This window comes from Podarcis bocagei (assembly GCF_964188305.1).
Source record: "Podarcis bocagei genome assembly, chromosome: 8".
Lineage (NCBI taxonomy): Eukaryota > Metazoa > Chordata > Lepidosauria > Squamata > Lacertidae > Podarcis > Podarcis bocagei.
In genome coordinates this window covers 25,505,016-25,528,367 of record NC_138133.1, presented here as the reverse complement: position 1 = coordinate 25,528,367, position 23,352 = coordinate 25,505,016, and the positions used below count along the sequence as shown (strand labels likewise).

General features: G+C 42.0%; 1 protein-coding gene across 2 annotated transcripts in view; it reads right to left on the bottom strand.

Annotated features, from left to right (window-relative positions):
* Positions 1-8,717, bottom strand: part of EXOC2 (exocyst complex component 2) — an 80,318-nt gene extending 71,601 nt beyond the window's left edge. The window contains exons 1-4 of one of the 2 annotated variants that reach the window (XM_081206237.1): positions 8,671-8,717; positions 6,399-6,558; positions 5,119-5,295; positions 4,098-4,224 (exon numbers count right to left, since the gene is read on the bottom strand). In XM_081206237.1, the coding sequence (XP_081062363.1) occupies positions 4,098-4,224; positions 5,119-5,295; positions 6,399-6,516 (422 nt within the window). In that variant the 5' untranslated portion in view covers positions 6,517-6,558; positions 8,671-8,717. Of the gene's footprint in view, positions 1-4,097; positions 4,225-5,118; positions 5,296-6,398; positions 6,559-8,514; positions 8,636-8,670 lie in introns of those variants that run through there. The other variant, XM_081206238.1, reaches the window with a different exon arrangement.
* Between the last annotated feature and the right edge of the window lie 14,635 nt (positions 8,718-23,352).

Below are 23,352 nucleotides of genomic sequence, written 5' to 3'. Positions count from 1 at the left end.
AATATTATGTTCCGCCCCAAAAGCGGTTAAAATATAATCTGTAGCATATAACGTGTCTGTTTCATTATTACTGTTTTATAGCTTTTAAGGACAATCCATCTTCTTCCCACCTCTTATCATCTTCCTTTTGTCACGATGATTTCCTCTTTTAAATTCGTTATCAGTATGTTGATAATCTGCAGTGCTTCTTTTATTCTTCTAATCTCTCTTCTCTTTTTATACCTGCCATTGCTATTCTTCCTTGATGCCTCTGCTTGGCTCATCTAAAACTAACTGTGGAGAAGGAACTGCTGGACTTGCCTTTCAGTAGCCTGACCAGTAATTGGCTAGGATGGGATGCCAAAATGCAGGGGTGGGGCTGGCAAGACTTGGGAAGCCTTCAGACCCCTCCTGATGTCTCATAAGCCTCAGAAGTACTGTATTTTTTGCTCTATAAGATTCACTTTTTCCCTCCTAAAAAGTAAGAGTAAATGTGTGTGTGTCTTATGGAGTGAATGCAGGCTGCGCGGCTATCCCAAAAGCCAGAACAGCAAGAGGGATTGCTGCTTTTGCTGCTTTCTGGCTTCTGAGATTCAGAATATTTTTTTCTTGTTTTCCTCCTCCAAAAACTAGGTGCGTCTTATGGTCTGGTGCGTTTTATGGAGCGAAAAATACGGTAATTGTGGAAATGGGGTAAGAAGAGGAGAGGTTTGAAGAAGACAGAGGCTGCCTCTTGAGGAAAGGATAAGTAGGTGGTAGCCTTGGTTACTTACTTCTCCCTAAGGATGAACAGGGCTCTTGAGGTTGGATGGGAAGACAGAAAAGGAATGCAATTTTTCCTTCTCCCTGAGTCATGGGTTGGGAACCTCTGGCCCTCCAGGTGCTGCCAGGCTACGATTTCAGCCCTAGCTTGGAAACTAGGTGTGAGAATACTCCATTTAAGCAAATGCTTCAGAAGAAACAGTTTAATACTATTGCTTCCCTTGAGAGAATTTAGTTATATGGTGGGATTTGACAGGTTTATATAAGAAGAAATGTAAATCTGTGCCTCACAAATAAAGCTTTTAAAAAGTTATCAACCACCCAGAGGTAATGATTCTGTGCACAAAGCCACGTAAAATCTATTTAAAAACTAAAACCAGGCAGTTCTACTGGACACTGTCAGTGAAAAGTCCCGTGAACTGGATTCCATAGGATTTTATAGGTCAAGAAGAGCCATTTTAAGTAAATAAAGACTGAATGGCAACCACCATAAACAAACTAAGTAACCATTCACATTCCCCCCCGCCAGACTCATAGGAGCAAACGTTTGTACCAGCTGTATTCTGTTACTCATGCATGCAGAAGACCAGCAGAAAGGACGCTGGAGTAGACTAAACAGGACAAACCCAAAGGTGTTAACAAGGACTTTCTCCAATGGTAGGACAGAGGACAAGGATGGCCTTTGGAAACAGTCCAAAGGACAGTTAATGGCAAATCTGGACCCAGCCTAAGGGCAACACTGATGTGGCAGAACCTCACTTCACTATTGCTGACTGCATCCATATAAGACAGTGGGAGACAACAGAAGGACCTTCAACTGATGGTGAATACAGGGCAAAATCTGATTAAAGCTGAGCACTTTTATTCCATTCAACTGAAGAGCCGAGAGCACAGTTAAATCATTGGAAATGTTTTAACGCTGGCCAGATTAGGCCTATGAAGGCATCACCTTGCCTATATTGCTATGAAGTTTTCTTTCCTTGTAAGATTTTGACTTCTGATGCTGACAATCAAAATATTTAACTGAACCTGCAGCTAGCTTCCCAGCTGAGATGCTGAATGACAGTCTTCTTGTATTTACATATAAACAAAAAAATAAACTACCTCTGATAAAATTGTCAACTTTGCCTACACAAAAGAGGATTCACACACTCCATTAGGTGGCAGTGTATGCTCAGCAAGCTAGACCTTGCAGATGGAAACCATTTTTAAATTTACTAATAAAACAACATGTAGTGCTACTGCGAATATTTCGAGAAATGCCTAGGAATGACATAATAACTAGACGCAAAGCACACACAGGCTTTGTACTATTATTCCTAGCCAGTCCTAGGCAGATGAAGTATATGTAGGATTGCTCATTACTGTCATATTTTAGGGAATGCGTATTCATGTCAGAGAAGAAAGGAGCTACAAATCAGTTTTATCAGCACAGAGTAACTGCAGTGGCGTAGCATGGGGGTGCAGGGGGGGCCGGGCGCACCGGGCGCAACATCCGGGGGTTAGGGGGCGCAAATCCATGGGTTAGGGGGCGCAAATCCACGGGTTAGGGGGCGCGAATTACTTGCCTTGCCCCAGGTGCTGACAACCCACACTACGCCACTGAGTAACTGTATTGCTCAAAAAGACACAGTCCTATGACACTTTAAATGCAAATAAGTTTATTGTAGTCTGGGTTTTCACAACAAGTCTGAAACCTGAGTGACCTTGTTCTATAGTGGGTGTTGGGAGAGAACAGGCAGCTTTCCTTGTGTGAACTTCCTTAAGTTAATTTTTTAAGGATCCAAGCATTAGCCATTATGGAAGAACGGCTTTCCTGCTAGAATTGGTTCTCCACTGCTGTAGACGTTTGCACTGCTACACATATAGTCCTCTTGGAAATTAAATAAAGTAACCTAATTTATACGGGATTGAACCTACAATACATAGTAGCTACCGTCTGCTATATTTAGCAGAAACACTATACCCAGATTTTTGTTAAAATTGCTATTGTAGCACTGAGGTCACATGCCAGCCAAAACTACTATGTTGTCATATGTTGTATGTCAATATCCCTAAAGTTAGTTTTGTTGTTATTTTTTTAAAAAGATGAGCACTATTTGCTGTGCTGGTTTATCTGAAAGCCTGCTTTTCTCCGTCTACTGTGCAAGTATTGAGGTTCAGCCTTGCTGAGACCTGGAGCTGGTTGTCTCCTCAATGGAAGAGGAGGACAAGGAGCCATCAGCAGACCCCTGTACCACCACTGACCCTAAGGAGCTCCTGAACAGAGCCATGTCTACCACATGGCCAGAGATCTCTATAACCACTGTTCTCGTTCCTAGCTGGTTCCTTCACCACTAGGACTGCAGAAGTAGACAGGACAGTACACCAGACAGGAACCTCAGGGCCGCTGGCGAAGTGCCCAGCTATCTGCATCTACTTCTTCATGGTATGTTCATCTGCAATATTAGAGTAGCACTGCAGCACTTAACTTGCTATGACAGCAAGTGTTTTAAATATATATAAACTGTTTTTTATATGAATGCAACTACTGGAACCTTTGCATAAATGTGGCATTTGTGTATAAAAACACTCAGATTTGTGGTTAGGAAACAAATTAGTATTTCAATAAAAACTAAAAGAAAAAAGACAGATGGATGGAAAATATATTTTTACTCTGCAACTCCTGCTGCAAATCCCAATCTAAACAGAATCACATAAAACTAGCTAGTGCTTTTAACAGCTGATCTCAGGTCATTTACCACCTCATCCTGTCCTCCCCCACAGCTATTAAAATTGTTCACACTGTATGAAGTCTTAACTAGATTTGTTATGTTTTATTACTGTGAACCACTTTCATATTCCTCTCTGTAAATAAAAAGTGGTGTGGAAATATTTTCATAAATAAAAATATGAACAACACTAATATTCAGTATGTTATGAAAACTAAGGGTTGTAGCCAATGTCAGCCCCACTCAAGAGTTCACGCACTGAAATTAATGAACATGACTAACAGTTCAATTAATTTCAATGAGCCTACTCTGGGTAGGACTTAGTTGGCTAAAACGTGATCTGTTCTGGGGGGTTCCGCTTAGCTGTCAAGAATAGATTTGGGGAGGGACTGGCACACATGCAGGGGGAAAAGACCTGTTGCACATGCAGAAATTCTTGAGTTGATAGGGCATAACCTCAGACAGAAATATACGGTAATTATTCTTCCCATTTCCAGAATAAGAAACTGAAGAAACACTATCTTTCCATGGCAAAGTGAAATCATACTATAGTCTTGCTTTCTTCAAATCTCACATTCTGAAATATTTTTGAATTCTTACAGGGAAGTCAGGTAAGAATGTAAATTGATACTACTTGGTACTCACTTGTCTATCTCAATACCAAGAGGATTAGCAGGGCGCAGAGACAAAGGGGGCATCCCTTTGTTCCTGTCAGTGCGCATGTCGTAATAGTTAATTTCATCAACCCAGACTGCAGACTGATCCAAGATACCTTGAGAAAACAAAAGAGATATCCTTAGAAAAACAAGCTCTGTCGAGCATCGTGAAGTTCTCATGCACTAAGTCAAAAAGTCCTACAAGTATAAAATGCATACTTAGATAATTGTCTGGGGGAAAATAGGGTAAAAGCAACCTCGAAACCCTGCTCCTAATCTGCCTCTGCAGCCAAAGAGTTACAGAGCAATACGGTTCAGAGGATTTTATTTGGATTTCTCACCTACGACACAAAATATGGTGGGTTGTTGTTGTTGTTTGCTTTCCTGTATCTATACTGCAAAAGGAAAACTTCAACTGGCAAAAATAATACATTTAATTTTGGCTCTACATTCCACCCTGCTTTAAAATGCACATGTGCCCAAATAGCATCAGAAAGATTCAAATATATTTTACGCTATCAAGGGCCGGTATATCATGTATATAATCATATAATCATAGCAGTTTTATTAGAAACTCAGTGGAATGCCCATTGGATACAACAGAACATACTGCTATACAGAAGTCCATGAGCTTGAGGTGCTAGTATGAGAATAGCCTAATTTAAAAATTGATCAGCAACCAAGAGAAGCTCAAGTATTTTGAATTCATAAGATTTTACATAGAACAGCTGACGTTCAAAGTCAGAATAAATACTCTACATGGCCTAGGTTCAATACCAACTTCAAGGACCAGGCATGGTTAAAACCTATGCCTGAGACAGGTTGGGGAACTGTTGCCAGTCAGAGTTGACAGAACTGGACTAGATAGGCCAATAGTATAAATCTGTATAAATACAGTATTACGATTTGTTGAAGAAACCCACTTGCACATCCCATGAATTTTTTACCAAAAAAAATTATTACAGAACAATACTTACAGGAAGAGAAATAAATGGATAATACAACCATACCTATTTTATCAGGTTTCAGGAGTTTAAAAGAAACAGTGGAAGTTCCTTTGCCTCCTGACTTTGTAGTGACAATAATGTCCCCTTTGTCATTCTTAGCTTGACCTACTCGACACACAATTTTGCTGGCAGACATCCATTCAGCAGTCAGAAGACAGTTGTGTCCACAGATTGTCAAGCCTGAGAGAGTCACACAAAGCAGAGGAACAAATGTTGCTTAACAGTGAATATTTTTTATTTTATCATTATCGGGGGAGCCTGAAGTGCTTTCAGCCCACAAACGCATCTCAAGTGTCTTAGGGATTCACTCCAGAATTTTTTTTTTAAGTTTTGCTCTAAATACATAAACATTAGTAGCCAGTACTGAAATACTCAGTCTTGACTACCGGGTGAAAGTGATGATACAGATACAATACAGCAAGCTTGCTCAAAGAGAACAAGTGGCATGTTACTGTAGTGATTCTAAAAACTGGGGGCATGAGACACTTGAAGGGGCAAATTAAATTTCCCCTGGCAGAAAACCTTTCACTGCATCCCTTCTGTCCCATCATTTCAACATGATCTGAGAAAAAGGAAGCTCAGGAAGAAATACCGCAACAATACTTCCCCTGGGCTGGACTCAATCAACAGGGCTCCCCCCTCTTCCCCATCCCTCAAATTGGCTCCAGAGGTGTCAGGAGAACCCCCAGAACAGCACATGGGGTGAGAGGGGTTGTTCTGTCATGCAAGTGGAAATACTCGAGCTAACTGAATGTTTGTTTTAGCACAACACTGAATTCCTCCCCCGGTATTTAGGAAAGATCTCTTCAACTTCATGAAGAAAAACCAACAACATTTTATTGTCTATCAAGTGTTTTCATAATACCACTACAGTGGTGCCTCGCAAGACGAAAAGAATCTGTTCTGTGATTCTCTTCGTCTAGCGGTTTTTTCGTCTTGCGAAGCAAGCCCATTGACGGATTAGCAGATTAGCGCTATTAGCGGCTTTTAGCGGCTTATCGGATCAGCTGATAAGCGGCTTAGCGGCTTAGAAAAAGGGGGGGGGGAACCAGCAGGAACTCGCAAGACATTGTCGTCTTGTGAAGCAAGCCCATAGGAAATTCGTTTTGCGAAGCACCTCCAAAACGGAAAACTCTTTCGTCTAGCGAGTTTTCCGTCTTGCGAGGCATTCGTCTTGCGGGGCACCACTGTACTGTAAATTATCAGCAACTGCACATTTCCAAATAAACTCTGCTGGATGCATAGTACTGCCATCGAGACGGAAACAGCTTTCTTGACTTTACCTATTAGATCTGTTGGGCCCATTCCCAAGTTCTCTCCCCGAATTGTGACCTTCGTCCATGAGATGCCTTCATTGGGAGAAATGCCCGTCACAAGAGGGGGCTTGCGTGCATGAGACATTATAGCTTTCTTCTTTGATGAAAGACTGATATATTCAGCAGTCTAAATCAGGGAAAAAAGTGAAATGTTGACATCGCACCAATTACGATAAAACCTAGAAACGCTCAATTGTGTGATTTAAAATGGCTTGCTAAGGTGTGTTTAATTCTTAAGTGCTGATGGAATATCAAGATGAAACTTCTCAACTTTCGAATTAGGGCTGGGTCAGATGCATGGGGGCGCCCATCTGAAAACCCTGGGAGCTCCCAGGATCGCTGCCAGGCTCCCAGCCAACGCTGTCTGTGTGAACTACTAGCTCCATGTGGGTGGCCTGTACACGAATGCCCTGATTCCTGCTATACCAGTTGGACATTCAGATCCACACCCATGATGAGAATTAGGAATTAAAGTTCTATTTACTTGTGTCAGCAACTCCAATGGAACTACTTTTACGGCAACATTACCATATTGGGCATTAAGTTTGTTTTCAGAGATATCTGAAAGGAACCATGAGCCAAAATGATTCACATCAAAAGAAAGCATGAAATTACCTGTCAAAGTGCCCTTCTTTCTACAGGATATATCTGGGTTGGGCAGACTTCAGGTGTGCACTATTGCAGTGTGCAAGATGGGGCACCACAACTGCACCATTGTTCTGCATGTGGCAGTGCCGCTGTTACTTGGGAGTACGGTAGCAAAGGATGCAGGAAGCAGTGGAATGGTAGTAACAGGTGAAAGCATGCATGTATCAATGCCTGCTCCAGCCATCCGAATGCTTCCCCTGCCCTTGTCACTGCGTCCAGCAAGTGGCAACACCATCACTGCCTGGAGGGTGGCATAGCAGCGGTGGTCCACCTTATGTACTGGGCTTAGGGTCTTTTACTAGAAAGACAGATACGCACACTAAAAAGAGCCTGGTTCAAAAGACTTGCACTTGGAATTAAATCAATTTGAGTACTAAATTTATTTAATTCTGTAGTGTAACTTAGGGCATGTGGGGGGCATTATTTCATTCCTGCTATTTTTAGCTTAAGTTTGGAATCAGAAACCTTGCAGATCTACTGCAAATCACCCAGGCCTTCTGCACTAGGCAAACTTAACGGCCAGACATTGGCATGAAAAGGTGACAGGAGCAACCCATGGGCATGACCCCCATGCTCAAGGCAATGGCGGCAACAATAAACTGCTTCAAGGCTCAAATCCTTCACTAGCTTACTCCAGAGTAAAGCCTCACTGAGCATGGCGAAACGGTACTTTCGAGTGAAGCAAGGTTAGGATTAGGCATTGCAAGTGCTGGATCAAGTACAGCCGTACCTTGGAAGTTGAACGCCTAGCGAGATGAACCTTTTGGCTCCCAAACTCTGCAAACCCAGAAGTGATTGTTCCAGTTTGCGAATGTTATTTGGAACTCGGAACATCCAGTGCGGCTTCCGATTTGCTGCAGAAGGTTCCTGCAGTCAATCGAAAGCCGCATCTTGGTTCCTGAATGTTTTGGAAGTCAAATGAAAGGATTCTGTTTGGCTTCCAAGGTATGACTGTACAAGGAGGCTGAACCAGAACATGTTTCATGCACGCTGTCTGAGTTGTGACACTAGGCTGGCCGTGACCCATGATAGCCTGGTGGCCCAGAAAGCCCAAAGCGCACGGTGGCATCCCAAGGCTCACCTACAAGCCGGCCAGTGGGGTATGCATGTGTGGTGTGTGCTTGTATTATTATTGTTGTTATTATTATTTCATAATATGAATAATTATTTCATATTATTATTATTGCATGCTTGTATTATTATTTCATATGTGTGTGTGCCTGCATTGTGTATTATATATATATGTGTGTGTGTGTATATATGTTATATATGTATGTATTGCCCTTCATCTGAAGACCTCAGGGCGATTCACAGCGTAAAAATACAAGATAAAAACAGAAAATGCATAATACAAACAAAAAACCCCTCCCAGTTAACTCCCTTCCCCCACTCTCTTCCTTGGCAAAATAAAATAATATAAAAATAAAAGCCCCACCCAACCAGTCAGCCGGGCTTTCCCTCAGCGCCCTCGGCTGAGCTGGAAACGGAGGTGGCGGAGAAGGACCCTCTCCCAACCGTCAACCGCCACCTGAGGCAGGAAGCCTGCAGCCGCCGCCCCGCTCCCTAAAACGCCACTCAAGCGGAGACCTACCTCCCGCCGGAAGAGCAGCTGGCGGAAAAGGGGCGGAAGGAGCGCTACGCAAGTGACGCGACGGAGCGGAGGCCGACGCACATGACGTGACCGGGCGAGCGCCGGCTGGCTGGCTAAGCCGGCGCTGCCACTCAGCCGTCTGCAGCCAATGGTTCGCGAGAGGCGGGAGCGGCAGAGTTCTTTGCCCCGCCCCTCCTCCTCGCTCCTTTCCATGTCCCTCGCCAGGGTCGAGCGCGCGCGTTATATCCGTGCAAATTGAGTTATTGCTGCTTCTCCTCTATCTACCTTGTGGCAAAATGATACATTTCCTTTTTTTATTATTCGTTCAGTAGCAAAGCATTCAGAAAACAATTGTCCTTATGCTGTTGGTTCAGGTATGCTACCCCAGATTTCAGTATGTTATTTCACTGTTAGCTTGTTAACACTGCGGTATTTGCAGTGCTCCCTCCACGAGAGGTTCTGGACGGAAAGTTCACAGCGCAATGTGGTTGTTTCAAACAAGGCGAGGAGAAGGTCGTTGAAGCTAGGAGGGCGGCAAGTGCTGCAATTTGCAAAACCATCTACTGTACCCTGGTGACCTGCAGAGTTGCCAAGCTTCCTCCCAGATTGCTGCAATTTAGGGGCAGTGGGGTAGTGCAGGGATAGAATTCCTCTATCAGTGCAAGTTACAGGTAGGTAGCCGTGTTGGTCTACCGTAGTCGAAACAAATTTTTTTAAAAAATATTCCTTCCAGTAGCACCTTAGAGACCAACTAAGTTTGTTATTGGTATGAGCTTTCGTGTGCATGCACACTTCTTCAGATACACTGAAACAGAAGTCAGTACAACATGACCCCATCTGATTTGCTCAGCGTGGCTTGTTTCCCTACTTGTTAATATTTATTTAGAACATCCAACAATGTGCAAGGAGCTTCCTGGAACTATAGTCCAGACTCAGAGCGTTTACACACAGGGGTGATGTTAAAACTAATGCAAAAAATAAATAAACTAATGTTGTTGATCTGATACTTTCAGTGGGGTGTGTGTTTGTGTGTGTGGAGATTGCAACTTTCTAACCTATTGAAAGTTTGAAACTCTGGCAACAGGCCAAAGTGTAAGAACATGAATACTGTGCAAGGAGCACAAATTCAGTGAATTACCCGAGTAAAAGACATCCTTATGCACAGTAAGACATGTTGGGAGAACAATAATCCTAGGGTCAAAAATAAAGGCCCAAACTATTATTGTTTTTTTAAAAGCAATATTAATATGAAGGAAATTATATGCTGAAGATTTATTTTCTCCGTATTTATTTTTTCCCTCCAGTTCCATTTTCCCCTTAGTCTATAATGCCAAGGCATTCAGGTGATGCACTGGAATTAAGAATATACTAGACAGTAATATTAGAAAATATTGCAGCACGCTTTATTGGATTTCAGAAGCTGGCACACTCTACCTCTTTCCATTACAGTATGAATTCATGTAATAAAAATGCTGAGCCTCCCAAAATCTAATATTTCTACTCAGGTATTTCCGTGCTTATTGCAGAACACTTAAAAAAAAACTGCACTGGAATGGTGAGCATGAAGAAAAGACTCTAGAGCATTATAGTGCTTTGAGTTTGACCAGTGTCCATTATCAGCAAAATAAGTAAATTTAAAAGAAGCAAAGCTTGGGCAATGAAAACATTGTGTTTACATTAGGACTGTTACACAATAATTACATCTTTGATTGCTTAATATATTTATCAATTGATTAAATTTGCATATGAGAAAACAGTACATCTACAAAAAAGTATTGTTTTTAAGAAGATGTTGGGACGTGGGTGGCGCTGTGGGTTAAACCACAGAACCTAGGACCTGCTGATCAGAAGGTCGGCGGTTCTAATCCCCGTGACAAGGTGAGCTCCCGTTGCTCGGTCCCTGCTCCTGCCAACCTAGCAGTTCGAAAGCACATCAAAGTGCAAGTAGATAAATAGGTACCGCTCCGGCGGGAAGGTAAACGGCGTTTCCGTGCGCTGCTCTGGTTCACCCGAAGCGGCTTAGTCATGCTCGCCACATGACCTGGAAGCTGTACGCCGGCTCCCTCGGCCAATAAAGCGAGATGAGCGCCACAACCACAGAGTCGGTCACGACTGGACCTCATGGTCAGGGGTCCCTTTACCCTATGAATGAGGGGAGAATTGACTCCAACACAGGCTGAGCAATTTCTGACAGCTTAGCCCCTCTCCCTGGTTTTAGAGGCCATCCATGGGAACCAGTAAAGAAAGACTGTCTTCACCATGGACTGAGCAAAGTTCAACTGCTCAGTGTCTTGCTGCAAGTGCTGACCTCCACAGCAACAAAGCAAAGCTGATTTGTGCAGCGTTCATCCTCAATGTGACAGGAGAACAGCAACAGTCAGACTTCGAGCTATCCCTATGTAGGAGCAGCCGTTTTGTCACAGTTGCAAGTGAAGGAGACCGGTTGTACTGGGGCTTCTGCGATAGAGTCCTCTGAGTCCTCTGAGTCAGAGGATGGCAATACAACATCCTTAGGCTGGTGGGGTACTGGCACCAAGATATAGTCTTGTGGCAGTGCTTCTGTCTACAATTTCTCCTCCAACCCCACATCCTTGAACTCATCTGCTGAAGATGGGGAGTTTGACTCCAAGGCTGTGATACTCAACTAACTTCAAAGAAACTCAGTGGGCCTCCTGTCCCACTGGTAACACCAGGGAGGACCAAGAATGAGTGAGAAATGTTTGGGTCTGAATTTAAATTCTTTCTTTCTTGGTATTTTTTTTAGTTGTTAAATGTATGAAATTGCATTTTGGTCAGTACGGAGGTCTTAAATGTATTCTGTCTTCTGTTGATATTGTAGTGATATGGAAAGCACTTTGGGGTCTTCTTAAACATAAACGTGTATAAACACTGCTAATAAATGTTATTTCTGAGTATGGGTCAAAAAGTTTTTGAACGTGATTGAATTGTGCAAATATTTTGTAAGCTGCTTTAAGAACCACATAAGGATAAAAGTATTCTGAATGAGTGAGTCTTAGAAAGCATTGTCTTAAAAAATACAGTCCCCCTGCTGTCTCATGTTTTAAAAGTGTGATACCTATATGGCATTATTATTGCTTTACTTCTTATGTAACTGGTTTGCTGAACAACACAACATCCATTCCAACTGGTCATTATAAGAACAAAGCAAGCTGCTTTAGACCGACTGAAGATGATCTGCCCATCTAGTTCAGTATTGTCTATACTGACCACTGAGCTATGACCCTTCCCCAAAGAACTTATATTTAACTTTGTTAAACTAAGATTTGATGACTGTTTACATTTTTTCTCCCCTCTTCCCCCCACCCCTGTGTGTCATGTCACAGGCAGGGACTGAAACAGTGAACCATTTCACTTCTTCCAAGCTGTGATCTGAGATCACTGCAGATAATACAAAAACAAATTAAGGAAAATTAGAATTCAACATAAATGCAGAAATATAGTAGACACAAGTTAAAACAGTAAGGCGCTCCCCCCCTCCACCTCAATACTTTTTTTTAAAAAAAATGTTGGTGATATTCCTTAATCCCTTTGGAGAGCTTTAGCCCACAGATTTGCAAGAGCCTTCACCACTGCTATGAATATTACAGCCTTCAACGCTGCATCAATAATACTAAGTTCATTCCTGCAAGTCTGCCAGAAAAGACTAGGAATGAATAAGCTAAACAATGCAGGAATTCCAAGTCATATTAAGAGTGAATGCATGTTTATTTGAATAATGAAAGGAGACTTGTCATTTTAAACAAGTATTGGTCATGAATGTTACATTTGGTTAAAAAAAATATTCTCAAATATCTCTAAGCTACTTAAAATGAAAAGATAAGCACGCATAAAGAAACAGTCTAAATAACTAAAGGTTAATTTGCCTTATCTTGTCGTAACCGGCATTCACATCAAGCAAATATTAGCAAATGACAAGTCAATTTTGAATAGGTTTTGTTTTTCAGTACAATCTTCTATGTCTCTACTCAGAAGTAAGTCCCATTGAACATATTTCCAGGTAAGCAAGTATATAAGGTTGCAGCTTTATTCTAGCATTCCTAATGTGCTTTACTATCCCAATAAACAGGCCTTTGAAGCAGTTTACGGTATAATATCAATACGTACAATAAATAAGAAAATAAAAGCAGATTTCTGGCATTTCACCAATTCTAAAGCAGTGAGCAAATTAAAATGTAAATTAATGGGAAAGGGTCAAAATATGAATATGAGATTGCACAACTTGAGGTTCATTGCATGACCCAAATAGATCTGGAATCTAGATTACAATTTTGTATGTCACAGCTAAACACACACACATACACACACAAGTCTTTAAAAAGACCTGCTGTATCAGACTTCATAGCTACAGCACATACAGTATTACCAATATCTTAAAATTCCTGCATGAAATAACCCACAAAAAGTACATCTTCCAGGATTCAGAGACAGAGAGAGAAAAAGAGAGAGGGAGATCCTATCTTGACATAGTAAAACCAAAATAATCACAGCACTCAGCAATGCCATTAACATTTCTGAGTCACAGGGGATTAGCAGGCTGGACTTGAAGCAGATGCTGCAAAGGCACTTGGTCGAGGAGTTCAGCACATATTTCAGACTGCGCCGCAGCTGTGAGGGATTGCTGCCACTAACTGTGGAATCAAGCTCAGGAGAAACTCTGGGCACAGTTCCGGCATCCGAAATAAATTAAAGTAAACAGAGTTGCTCTCTCTCATCCACCCTGTTAGCAGCCTCTCGGCCAAGCTGGAGACCACACACCCAGACCACACAGCACCAGCTGAACTCACTCGCACGCAACATCAAGAGGCTGTCACTCAGCCGAGGTACCGGCAGGGTGGGGGGTGGGAAAGTGTGTGTGTATTTAAGAAAGCTGCTTGTCGCCGCCTCCTCCTATCTGTACAGCTGGCTTGAGGGCTGTGTGGTTTGGCGAGGAGGGACGTGGGGATCCTCGGGCCTTGCTGAGAGCACACACTGACGGTCATGGCCTTTTGTCGTGATATCTTGGGCACCTCCTGGCATCAAACTCGCAAGAGCTTCCGCTTAATGACTGCCCCATCACAGGTTCTTACAAGAATTGACCATGTCCATTTTAACGGATGTGAGTTCTTCCTCAGATATTACAGAAATGACCATTAGAGAGAGCTAGCGCAGCATAGGAGGAAAGGGACTTCGGCATGAGCTAGGAAGTCCTGGTTCAAACTTTGCTTCTAGTCTGACACTAATCTGGACATGAAAAGTGGGGCGCTGCAACAGAATATTGCAGTATGTTGTGTTTGTGATCAGGATTCCAGACATTCATTCCATTTCCCTTCTTGGCCTGCACAGTTTTGCTCTTGCCCCCCACCCTTCAATGGTCAGTGAGCGTTTCATATCCACCGCTCAGTCTTTGGGCTATTTGTCTATCTCCATTTTGAGGGTTTTCTCTCCATTGCTGAGCAAAGTTGGGTGATGGGGTGTTATATATGCCCAGTTGTAGCTAGATTAGAATCCTGGAGTTCTCCATTGGTTCTTATGAGCATTTCTCCCTTATATCCTCAGGACATTAAAAAATATATTATCAGTGTGAACCAGGAAATGACTTACCCAGACTCTATGCTTTTTACAGCTACGCATCTTTTCCTTCTGCTGTTTGGAAGTCCTTCTGTGGACTCAGTGCTAGCTGGGGAAGACCAGTAGCCAGGAATATGTTCCACCAGCTTCGACTAGTGCACCAACTGTGGCTCTATCTGTAGAGGTCAGGCCTAGCCCCAGTGACTCATCTTCTAGTCACTATTAGGCTTGGCTAGTTGTATGTGCTCCATGTGAGGGCATCTTTGAAGATGGCTCAGAAACTTCTGCTGGTTCACAGGTTCACAATGCAGCAGTCAGAAAGTTCTGTCAGTGGGGCAGTTCAATCCTGTAGGACTATTATTATACCAGCTTCTCTGGCTTTTGGAGCATTTCTGAACCCAATTCATAGTGGTGGTTATATTACTTGTATTATTATACAGTGGTACCTTGGTTCTCAAACTTAATCTGTTCCGGGAGTTTGTTCGGCTCCCAAAACTATTCGAAAACCAAGAGACGGCTTCCAATTGGCTGCAGGAGCTTCCTGCACTCAAGTGGAAGCCATGGAAGCTGCACCGGACATTCAGCTTCCGAAAAACGTTCGCAAACTAGAACACTTACTTCTGGGTTTGTGGTGTCTGGGAGCTGATTTGTCTGACAACTAAGCCGTTCGACATCCAAGGTACCACTGTATATTTATTTATACCCCTCTTTTCCCCCTGGTGGGACTCAAGGCAGCCTACAGATAAAAAAAAGAGAATCACTAAAAACATAGAAATGAAAATAGTTTAAAAGCAATTAAACATCGATAGAATTAAAACTGCATACACATATAAAATGTTTTAAATACACAAATGATTACAATAAAAACAGCATGGCACGAGCCCTTTCATTAAAACCAGTCAGTTCCCAATCTTTACCTATTGGTGAAAGGACAGCAAAGAGGGAGCCAGTTTAGCTTCTCCAGGGCACATGTTACAGAGTCTGGGAGCAGCCACTGAGAAGGCCCTTTAGAGGTTTTAACCTTTAAAGTCTTAAATTATTTGAACTGGAGCTATTTGAAGGGCTGCCTGCATATACTGTATATATCAACCTGCCAGCCCATAATATCTACAACAGAGTCCTTTCTCACCTGTCTGCCCCTCAGATCAATGAAGTTTTCAGGGATGAGGGGAGGACCTTTTCTGTGGTGGCCCCAGCGCTCTACAACTCTACCAGTAACCCCCGGAGATGGCCACCTAGCTTAGTCATTCCAAAAGGCCTTGAAGACTTACCTATTTCAGATGGCACGCACAAGAGCTGTATTTTCTTTTTGATTTGGGTATTCTTCTGTATTCCCTGAACAGCTGGTTTTGTGGAAATCATGTTTTACATTATAGGCTGGGTCTTTTTATTACTGCCAGGGAGATTTGTAGTAATGTTATTTGCTTTTATGCTTTGTTCTATTTTTATTATTATTATGTAAGCCTCCCTGAAAGATTTTTTATTATTATTATGTAAGCCTCCCTGAAAGATTTGTATTCATGAAAGTGGCCTATAAGTATTTTAAAATAAATGAAATAATAACTGTACAAAGTCATGATGTGTCGGCATGTTTTCAGGAGTAAGATCTGGAGATCATATTTACAATGCATGGTGGACGTTGTCAGACATGCTGTTTATTTTGTAGAAGGGTACCCCCTTAATGGTTACAAATTGGAATTGCAACTTTATATGATAACTTGTATGTTAAAGCACTGGTGGAGTGCTAAAGCAACAAAAAATTCAACTGAAACATGCATATTTTCAAGTTTAATAAAGAGATTTGTGCAACACAATTCTGTGCAGGTTTATCCAGAAGTACGTCCCACGACATTCAGTGAAGTATATTCACATATGCATTACAGAAGCTGCCACACAATTTTTAAACATGGACTGTGTACAAATGAAATTTAAGGTGTTGCTTTTGTAACAAACCAGCACTTGCCTACCTGAATATTTTGACTGGAGGTGAATGGGATGGTGAAAGCAAACTGTTCTTAAGCCATGTAAAAACCTTTTTGCTTGAGCTTTGGTTTATTTTTAAGAAAAGGATTTGTTTTTATTGTGATTAAAATCAGTTTCAGTTGCCTTGCTGTAAATCAACCCGTCCTGTTACACATAAAAGGAAAGATCATATTAAATGCAATATTAAAGGCATATCCCAGTGAAAATATACATGACCTTGGGTAGAGCTCAGAAAGCAGGATGGTCATAGATAGGGACTGAAAAACAGGCTTATCAATCCATGGGAAAAAGGACTAATTTCTAGCAAACTGCTTGTTAGAAGCTCGAAGTGACAAGCGAATCCTGAACATCTTTTGGGTGGCTTTCCTATAGTAAAATGTTTTGGCTACATGTTTTAATAAAGAATGGATAAAAACGTTGCAAACCAGCTTCACGTCACAAGCACCCACAGATACTCAGCCTGAAGACTAGACTAGGGCATCGCAGCCATCAACAGTACCATTGTTTTCTATAACCTAGGTTTTTACTTAGTGGTTTTAAGAGCTTTTTAGAAACTGCCCTGTTTATTTCCGGGACTGTCTAGCCAACTCTATTTAAAACCATGTCCATATCACCCTTCCCAGTTAATACAACATGGCAGGAAGCTGTAAGAGTTATGGATAAAATTCTTCTTTTCATCTCCAAGTAAGAGCAGCATGGACATAAGAGGAGTCCTACTGGATCAGGGCAAAAGCCTCTCTAGTCCAGCATTCTGTTCCCACCGTAGCAAATCAGATACCCATGGGAAGTCCGCAAACAGAACTTAAGCACAACAGCGCTGTCTCTGTGTCAAGACTCTGTCAAGGCTTCGAGAAAGCCATTCCTCCCCCGGTTGCAGCAAGGGCAGAGAAAACAAGGTATAGTCCTTTTTAATTGAGTTTTATTTAATCTTAATAATGGGAGGCAAAAGAACACAACACTCCTTAACAATGGCATTGCTCCAAACTGGGCTCCTCCTCCCGCCTTCCTAGTAACAGCATCTCCCTTTACGGTGGCTGCTTGTGGCCCAAAGTCTCTGATTCCGTTGTTACTGCACACTTAATGAACACTGAGTTCTGGGAGAAGGGGGGTCAGAAATACTCTCCAGTGACAACGTGTCAGCTGGCTGCCCCGTCACAATCCCCCCACTTCTTCTAACACTTCCCAACTCTTTTGTTCATCTATCTCTGAGCTGTGACCTTCCTCAAACCCCTGCTGTAAATCAATACTGCATTCCTCTTCTCCTGTAGCGTCAGGAAAAGTGGTCTCGCCCTCTTCAGTCCAATCCCTAACACTCTGTCTGTGATTTCTAGCCATTTGTATTCAGAGGTGTACTGACTCCAACAGTGGAAGGTAGAACATTCTGTAGCCACCGCCCAAAAATGGAAGCAAGAAGAATTATCGACGATTGAAGAATGGAGAATGAAGCTAATGGACTATGCAGAACTAGATAAACTAACAGGAAGGATTCGAAACCTGCGGGACCATAAATTCACAGAAGACTGGAGTAAATTTACGGACTACTTGAAAAGTATTTGTGAAGATCAGACGACGTTTGTAGGTTTGCAAGACATTTTGTGAGGAGTATTACTGGAAGTATTGCAAAAATGAAGAAGGGGAAGGATGATTTTTTAAGAGATGTAAAGGCAATATAAAGTTAAGAAATGCATAAGAAGTGGTTAAAACGGTGAATCATCAGAGGTGCTGATGGAAGTCTAAAAAGATTGTATAAGTGATAAGTTTTGTGGTACATTTTATAATTTATATGTTAATATATATATAGAGAGAGAGCGCGCGAGAGAGAACATACTGTAGCCACCATTATTCTCCATTAATTTATCTAATCCTTTTTTTAAAAAAGCCGTTCAAGTTGGTGGCCATCACTGCCTCTTGTGACAGAAAAGTTTAACTATGTTCTGTGTGAGGAAAAATTTTCCTTTATCTGTCCTGAATTTTCTAACATCCGGGTGCCCACAAGTTCTAGGGGGAGAAAAATATTTCTCTATCCACTTTCCTCACACTCTGCATAATCTTATAAACCACTATTGTATCCCCTCAACTCAGTCATTTTAAAAACACTTTAAACGTGGCTTTCCCCAAATAGTTTTGCGAGCTGTAGTTTTTAAGAGTGTCAAGAGTTATTGGGGACTAGAATTCCCAGAGTTCCATGAGAACAGAGGTTGAATGTTAAACCTCTCTGAGAATCGGGGCCAACCAGATGCCAATAGAAAGCAGGACATGAACTCAACAACAATCTTCTCACTTGAGATTCCCAGTATCTGGTACCTGTACTCAGAGCCATACTTCCTCCAACACTGGTGGTAGTACATAGCTTCTGTTTATGGACTGTTCAATGTAGGCAACCAGGGAAAGTAAAGGATATCCACTTAGTGCCAGTGGTGCTGTTAAAACAGAAGGCTGATTTAGATGTTTTTTGCTGCCTTCCTTTCTTCTTATAGTGCAGGCTACAGCCTGTGCAGTGACTTGTTCTATTTTTATTTATTTTTTACCATTTGAAACCCATTTATACCTTTTACAGTCTTTCTTTGGTAAAACACAAGACTTAGCCCATATTTTGGACACTGCAGCCCCCATCAAAACATCTAGCAATCAATACCCACCAAAGAAGCATCTTAAATGACGGTAGAAATGAAGGAATGGAAACCTTGAGAAGAGTTATCCCCTCACTTAGCATGGCCAGAACAATATGGTCTAACAGTCCATTTATCCACAGCGCCAGAGAAAAAGGCCTTTTGTAGCCTGACTAGAACCCACAGTTCTCACACTGCTTTATCTCACTGGCTTGCAGTCCAGTCATTTCCACCCTCCTCTTCTCTTCAATGCCTTATCTGTGAATCCATGCACTGTTGACCCTGAGGCATTGTTTTTGGAAGCCAAACAAATCCCCCAAAATTGTTCACAAAACCCTGTACAGCTAAAAAGTACTGAATATTGTATTCCACAGATCAGGGAAAAATGTTTTTCCACAGATCAGGAAAGAATGTTGTTCATTTTTTTGCTGCTATTTTTCTGGCTCGGTACAAACATAGCTTCTGAAAAATACCTTCCATGTACTACTTGCAATTCTAAATTAAAGAAAAAACGCACAAGAGTATTTGAGTCTAATGGAAACAATACTCCTGCTGGTGAGGGGTGGGTGATTAATAATAATAATAATAATAATAATAATAATAATAATAATAATAATAATAATAATCCTGATGTATTATGCTGAAAACGGAGAAGGAAAACTCTGATCTTAAACCTCCGCTGCCTTGCGGCTATACTCATTTGTGAGAAAGGCTTTGGGAGTAAACCCTGAAGAAAATCCACACTCGCTGCCTTGCGGTATGTCTTCAGGAGAAGAAAAGGCTAAGCAGTAAACTCTACACAAATCCGGAGTGGAGTCCCTAAGGCGGTTGGATGATGCCTTGTACGCCTTCATCTGCCAAGTCCTGCAGCTAAGATGGTGCCAAATGTTTTGCTCTGCTTTCCATTGGCCCAAATCAGTGGGGCCAAGAGGAGGGTCTCATCGTCTAGGTAACCCAGGACCTCCACACACTGCCCCAGCTTGCACCCCAGAGAGGTCACTTGGGTGCTGCTAACACAGCAAAAACTACACAGGGGGCAGCAGTTATGAGTTACTGGTCTCTGCAGCCACAGCAGGCACTGTGATTCTCCAGTAATTTGACTTCATCCCAGGAAGTGCACCCCGTTGTCTCTCAAGACATACGGATGCCAACAATGCTGAAAATCAGTGTGCTTTCATATACATTTAGCATTGTTCCTCTAGAAAGTGAGCCTCCATTTGTAGAGGTTAGGACCATTTTCCCATTCAAAGCTCTGTGTAGTCCAGACTGGAAGGGGTCCCTGAGCTTTCCCCGAGTCTGGTACAAGAGAGGTGGTTGACATTTTAATATTGTCTAGCTTGGCAATCCTAAATGTAATAATGTCCACCTCATGGGCACATTAATAAATGGTGGGATCCACGGGTGGATTGCCCCAGTGACACTGCTTGTTATTCAGAAAAGGTGAAAGTTGCCCAAAGGAGGTGGTTGCTGCTTACAAACAGAAACCAGACAAAGGGACTAGATGGCCCTTGGTTTGATCCAGCAACACATAAGAACATAAGAACAATCTTCAAGGCTGAAGACTGGAAATATGTAAAGATATAGAAAGAATATATAACAGCAAAAGAAACGAAAGGGTCCATAGAATTGTAGATTGGAAGGGACTCTTGAAATTGACTTCAACCCTTGAAATTGAGGAATCTCATCTAGATCATACATGACAGATGGCCATCTAACCTCTGCTTAAAAACCTCCAAGGGAGTAGAGCCCCCCACCTCTTGTGGGAGCCTATTCCACTGTCAAACAGCCCTACAGCCAGAAAGTTCTTCCTGAAATTTAGTCGGAACCCCCTTCCTTGTAATTTGAAGCTATTGGTTTGGGCTCTACCCTCCAGAGCAGTTGAAAACCAGCTTGCTCCATCTTGCTCCATCTTGCTTTAGATATTTGAAGATGGCTCTTTTTCCTTTTTTGCCACATCTTGAAGAGATCCACCACCGAAGAAAATGGACTCTTCTGAGCACATCCAAGTCAATTTGCTCCAATGAAACCATACTTATTTAAATGCCAAAGTTACGATAGATAAATGTATTCTGTGCTGTCAATGGCATACAGAGAGTGAGTATCTGTGTCCTGCTATGCCAGCAATGTCAGCAACAGCTTACTGTCCCAGCTTAAGGTATGTAGATTTGCATGAACATGCCTCACTCTGACAAGTACAACATAGCAGAGCTTTTTCAAATATTAATATAAAACAAAAGAAGTATTTCATATGTTGGAAAAACACATAGGATTAAAGGAAATGGTGCTAAGGGAGGAGGAACCCATAATAAGCTATATAGAAGTTCTTTTTTAATGATGCACTTGAAAGCCAGATTTCTAAATATACTGTCCCAAATGGTTTCACACCAAAATTTTGTGGAATAACATTTTGGAAAAAATCAACCATGCCTAGTCCACACTACTAGGATTTCCTGGCAATTTTGTAAAACTTAGAGCAGGAGGGAGCAAAAGACTGGATTATTTTTTTTTTGGAGGGGAGGAATGTATACCCATTGAAACTTGCAGAGGATCCCTATTGCATCATCCTGAAAGCTAAAAACACATTTTTTTAGAGAGAGAGCTGAAAATTGGTATGGTAGAGGCAGTGTTAATCGGGGTATAAAGTAATACACATGCACACACATTTTGTTTATTCCACTGTCATCTCTTTCGAAACAATACAAAAACCACCCCAAAGTACCCTGCTTAAACCAGATAGCGGGTTAAAACTTTATAAGACCTATCATCTGGCTCCAGCTGTAATAATACGCTTGGCATCCGAGCTTTCAAAATTGAAACGCTTAAAAACGAGCATTTGTGCCTCTGGTTCTGCAAGAGAAAAGCAACGCTGATTCCTTATTTTCCTCCGTTATTTTCTAATGGTTTAATCAAAGTTCCATGCCTCATCCTTTTGTCTGTGCTCGCGCACGCCTGGGAGCGCACTTCTCCTTGCGCCGCAGCAATTTTGAAATTGAAACGTTGCACTGCTGAGAAAGTGCCATGAAAATATAACCTACTGCATTCCATGAAAATAAATAAGCAAGGCCACCCAAATTTTCAATTAGTGCTCGGGCAGAATGCAGGAAATGGCTAGAGAGCCGTCAAAGGCTGCCTTAGGCTGGGTCGTGGACACGGAACAGTGACAGGAAGGTTTGCAGCTAGGAATACAGGCTCAGTGTGAAAATGGCTCTTCTCCAAGGAAAACGGCATGCTAATAGGTTGATACCGATTTCCTGAAACATACAGCCCGGGTATTACAAGCTGGAATTTACATTCTGACAAAGGCCGAGCCTCAAAGACTTTGCCTTTCTGTTGATAGAATAACACTAAAAAGTTCAAGCTGCATTATGCGTTTTACGGCTTTAAGCTTCTTAAACATTCAAAGTACAAACCAGGCACATACTTTTTAGCCACCTGAAACAGCAATGGCCGGTCAAGGCTTGTGAAAAATAAAAAACAATGTTAGATCCCAGGGTTGAACGCAGGTCTGCCACTAGTGACCACGTATTTGAGTCCCAACGGGAAATGCCATCTAAGGTGGCTTCCTTCTGCTACATAGGGCAGATGAACGAAACAATACCCACAAGAGGCAGGAATCTGAGGGAAGCTTGTATCACACAGAGAAAGTTCCAGAATCTTCTTGAAACAATAGAATAGGAAAGATCTCTACACATTAAATCAATACATTCTGTATCAAAAAAATGCAAACCGTGTCAGTATTTGAGTCCTAACAGGAGAAGGGGCAGGAATCTGAGGGCAGGAGGGTGAAATGCCTTGCATACTTTTCTGCATCAAGGTCTGTGTGTGGATGTTCCAGCGTTGAAAGCCCAACAGGTCTGAATACATTTCCCAGCCATGTTTTCCAGGTCATCCAAATATACTGTATTGCCCGATAAACTACCTATCCACTTCACCACCAAAGTCTTTGTCCCTTTCCAAATTTCTAATTCTGAAAAAAATAATCCAGATTTTGCATTTGTGGTCCAAAGCACATTTAATAGATTTGTGCATATTTATGTAAGCTCATACCCTCAAACATTTCTCTGATGAAAATAGGGATGCCCTATTTTTAAAAGTATTATTATTATTTTATTTATATCCTCGCCACCTGACTCGGTTGCACCAGCCACTCTGGGCAGCTTTCAACATATATAAAAACATAATAAAGATAATAAAGCATTAAACATGGAAAAACTTTCTGCCTTCTCAAGATTGCATAGTTCCTTATCTCCTTGGCTCGGGGGTCATGTAACTCCATACCCTCTAACATTTCTCCAAGGAAAATAGGGATGTCCTAAGGGAAAGCGGGACATTCCAGGATCAAATCAGAAACTGGGATGGCTTCTGTAAATCTGGGACTGTCCCTAGAAAACAGGAACACTTGGAGGTTGTGTAAGCTCCTTGGCTTGCAGAATTTCAGGTGTTCAGGCTGAAATCTGGTATACATTTAAGTGAGGCCTACTTCTGAACAGTGGACTTTGAGGAAGAGGTCTGATGCCCTTCT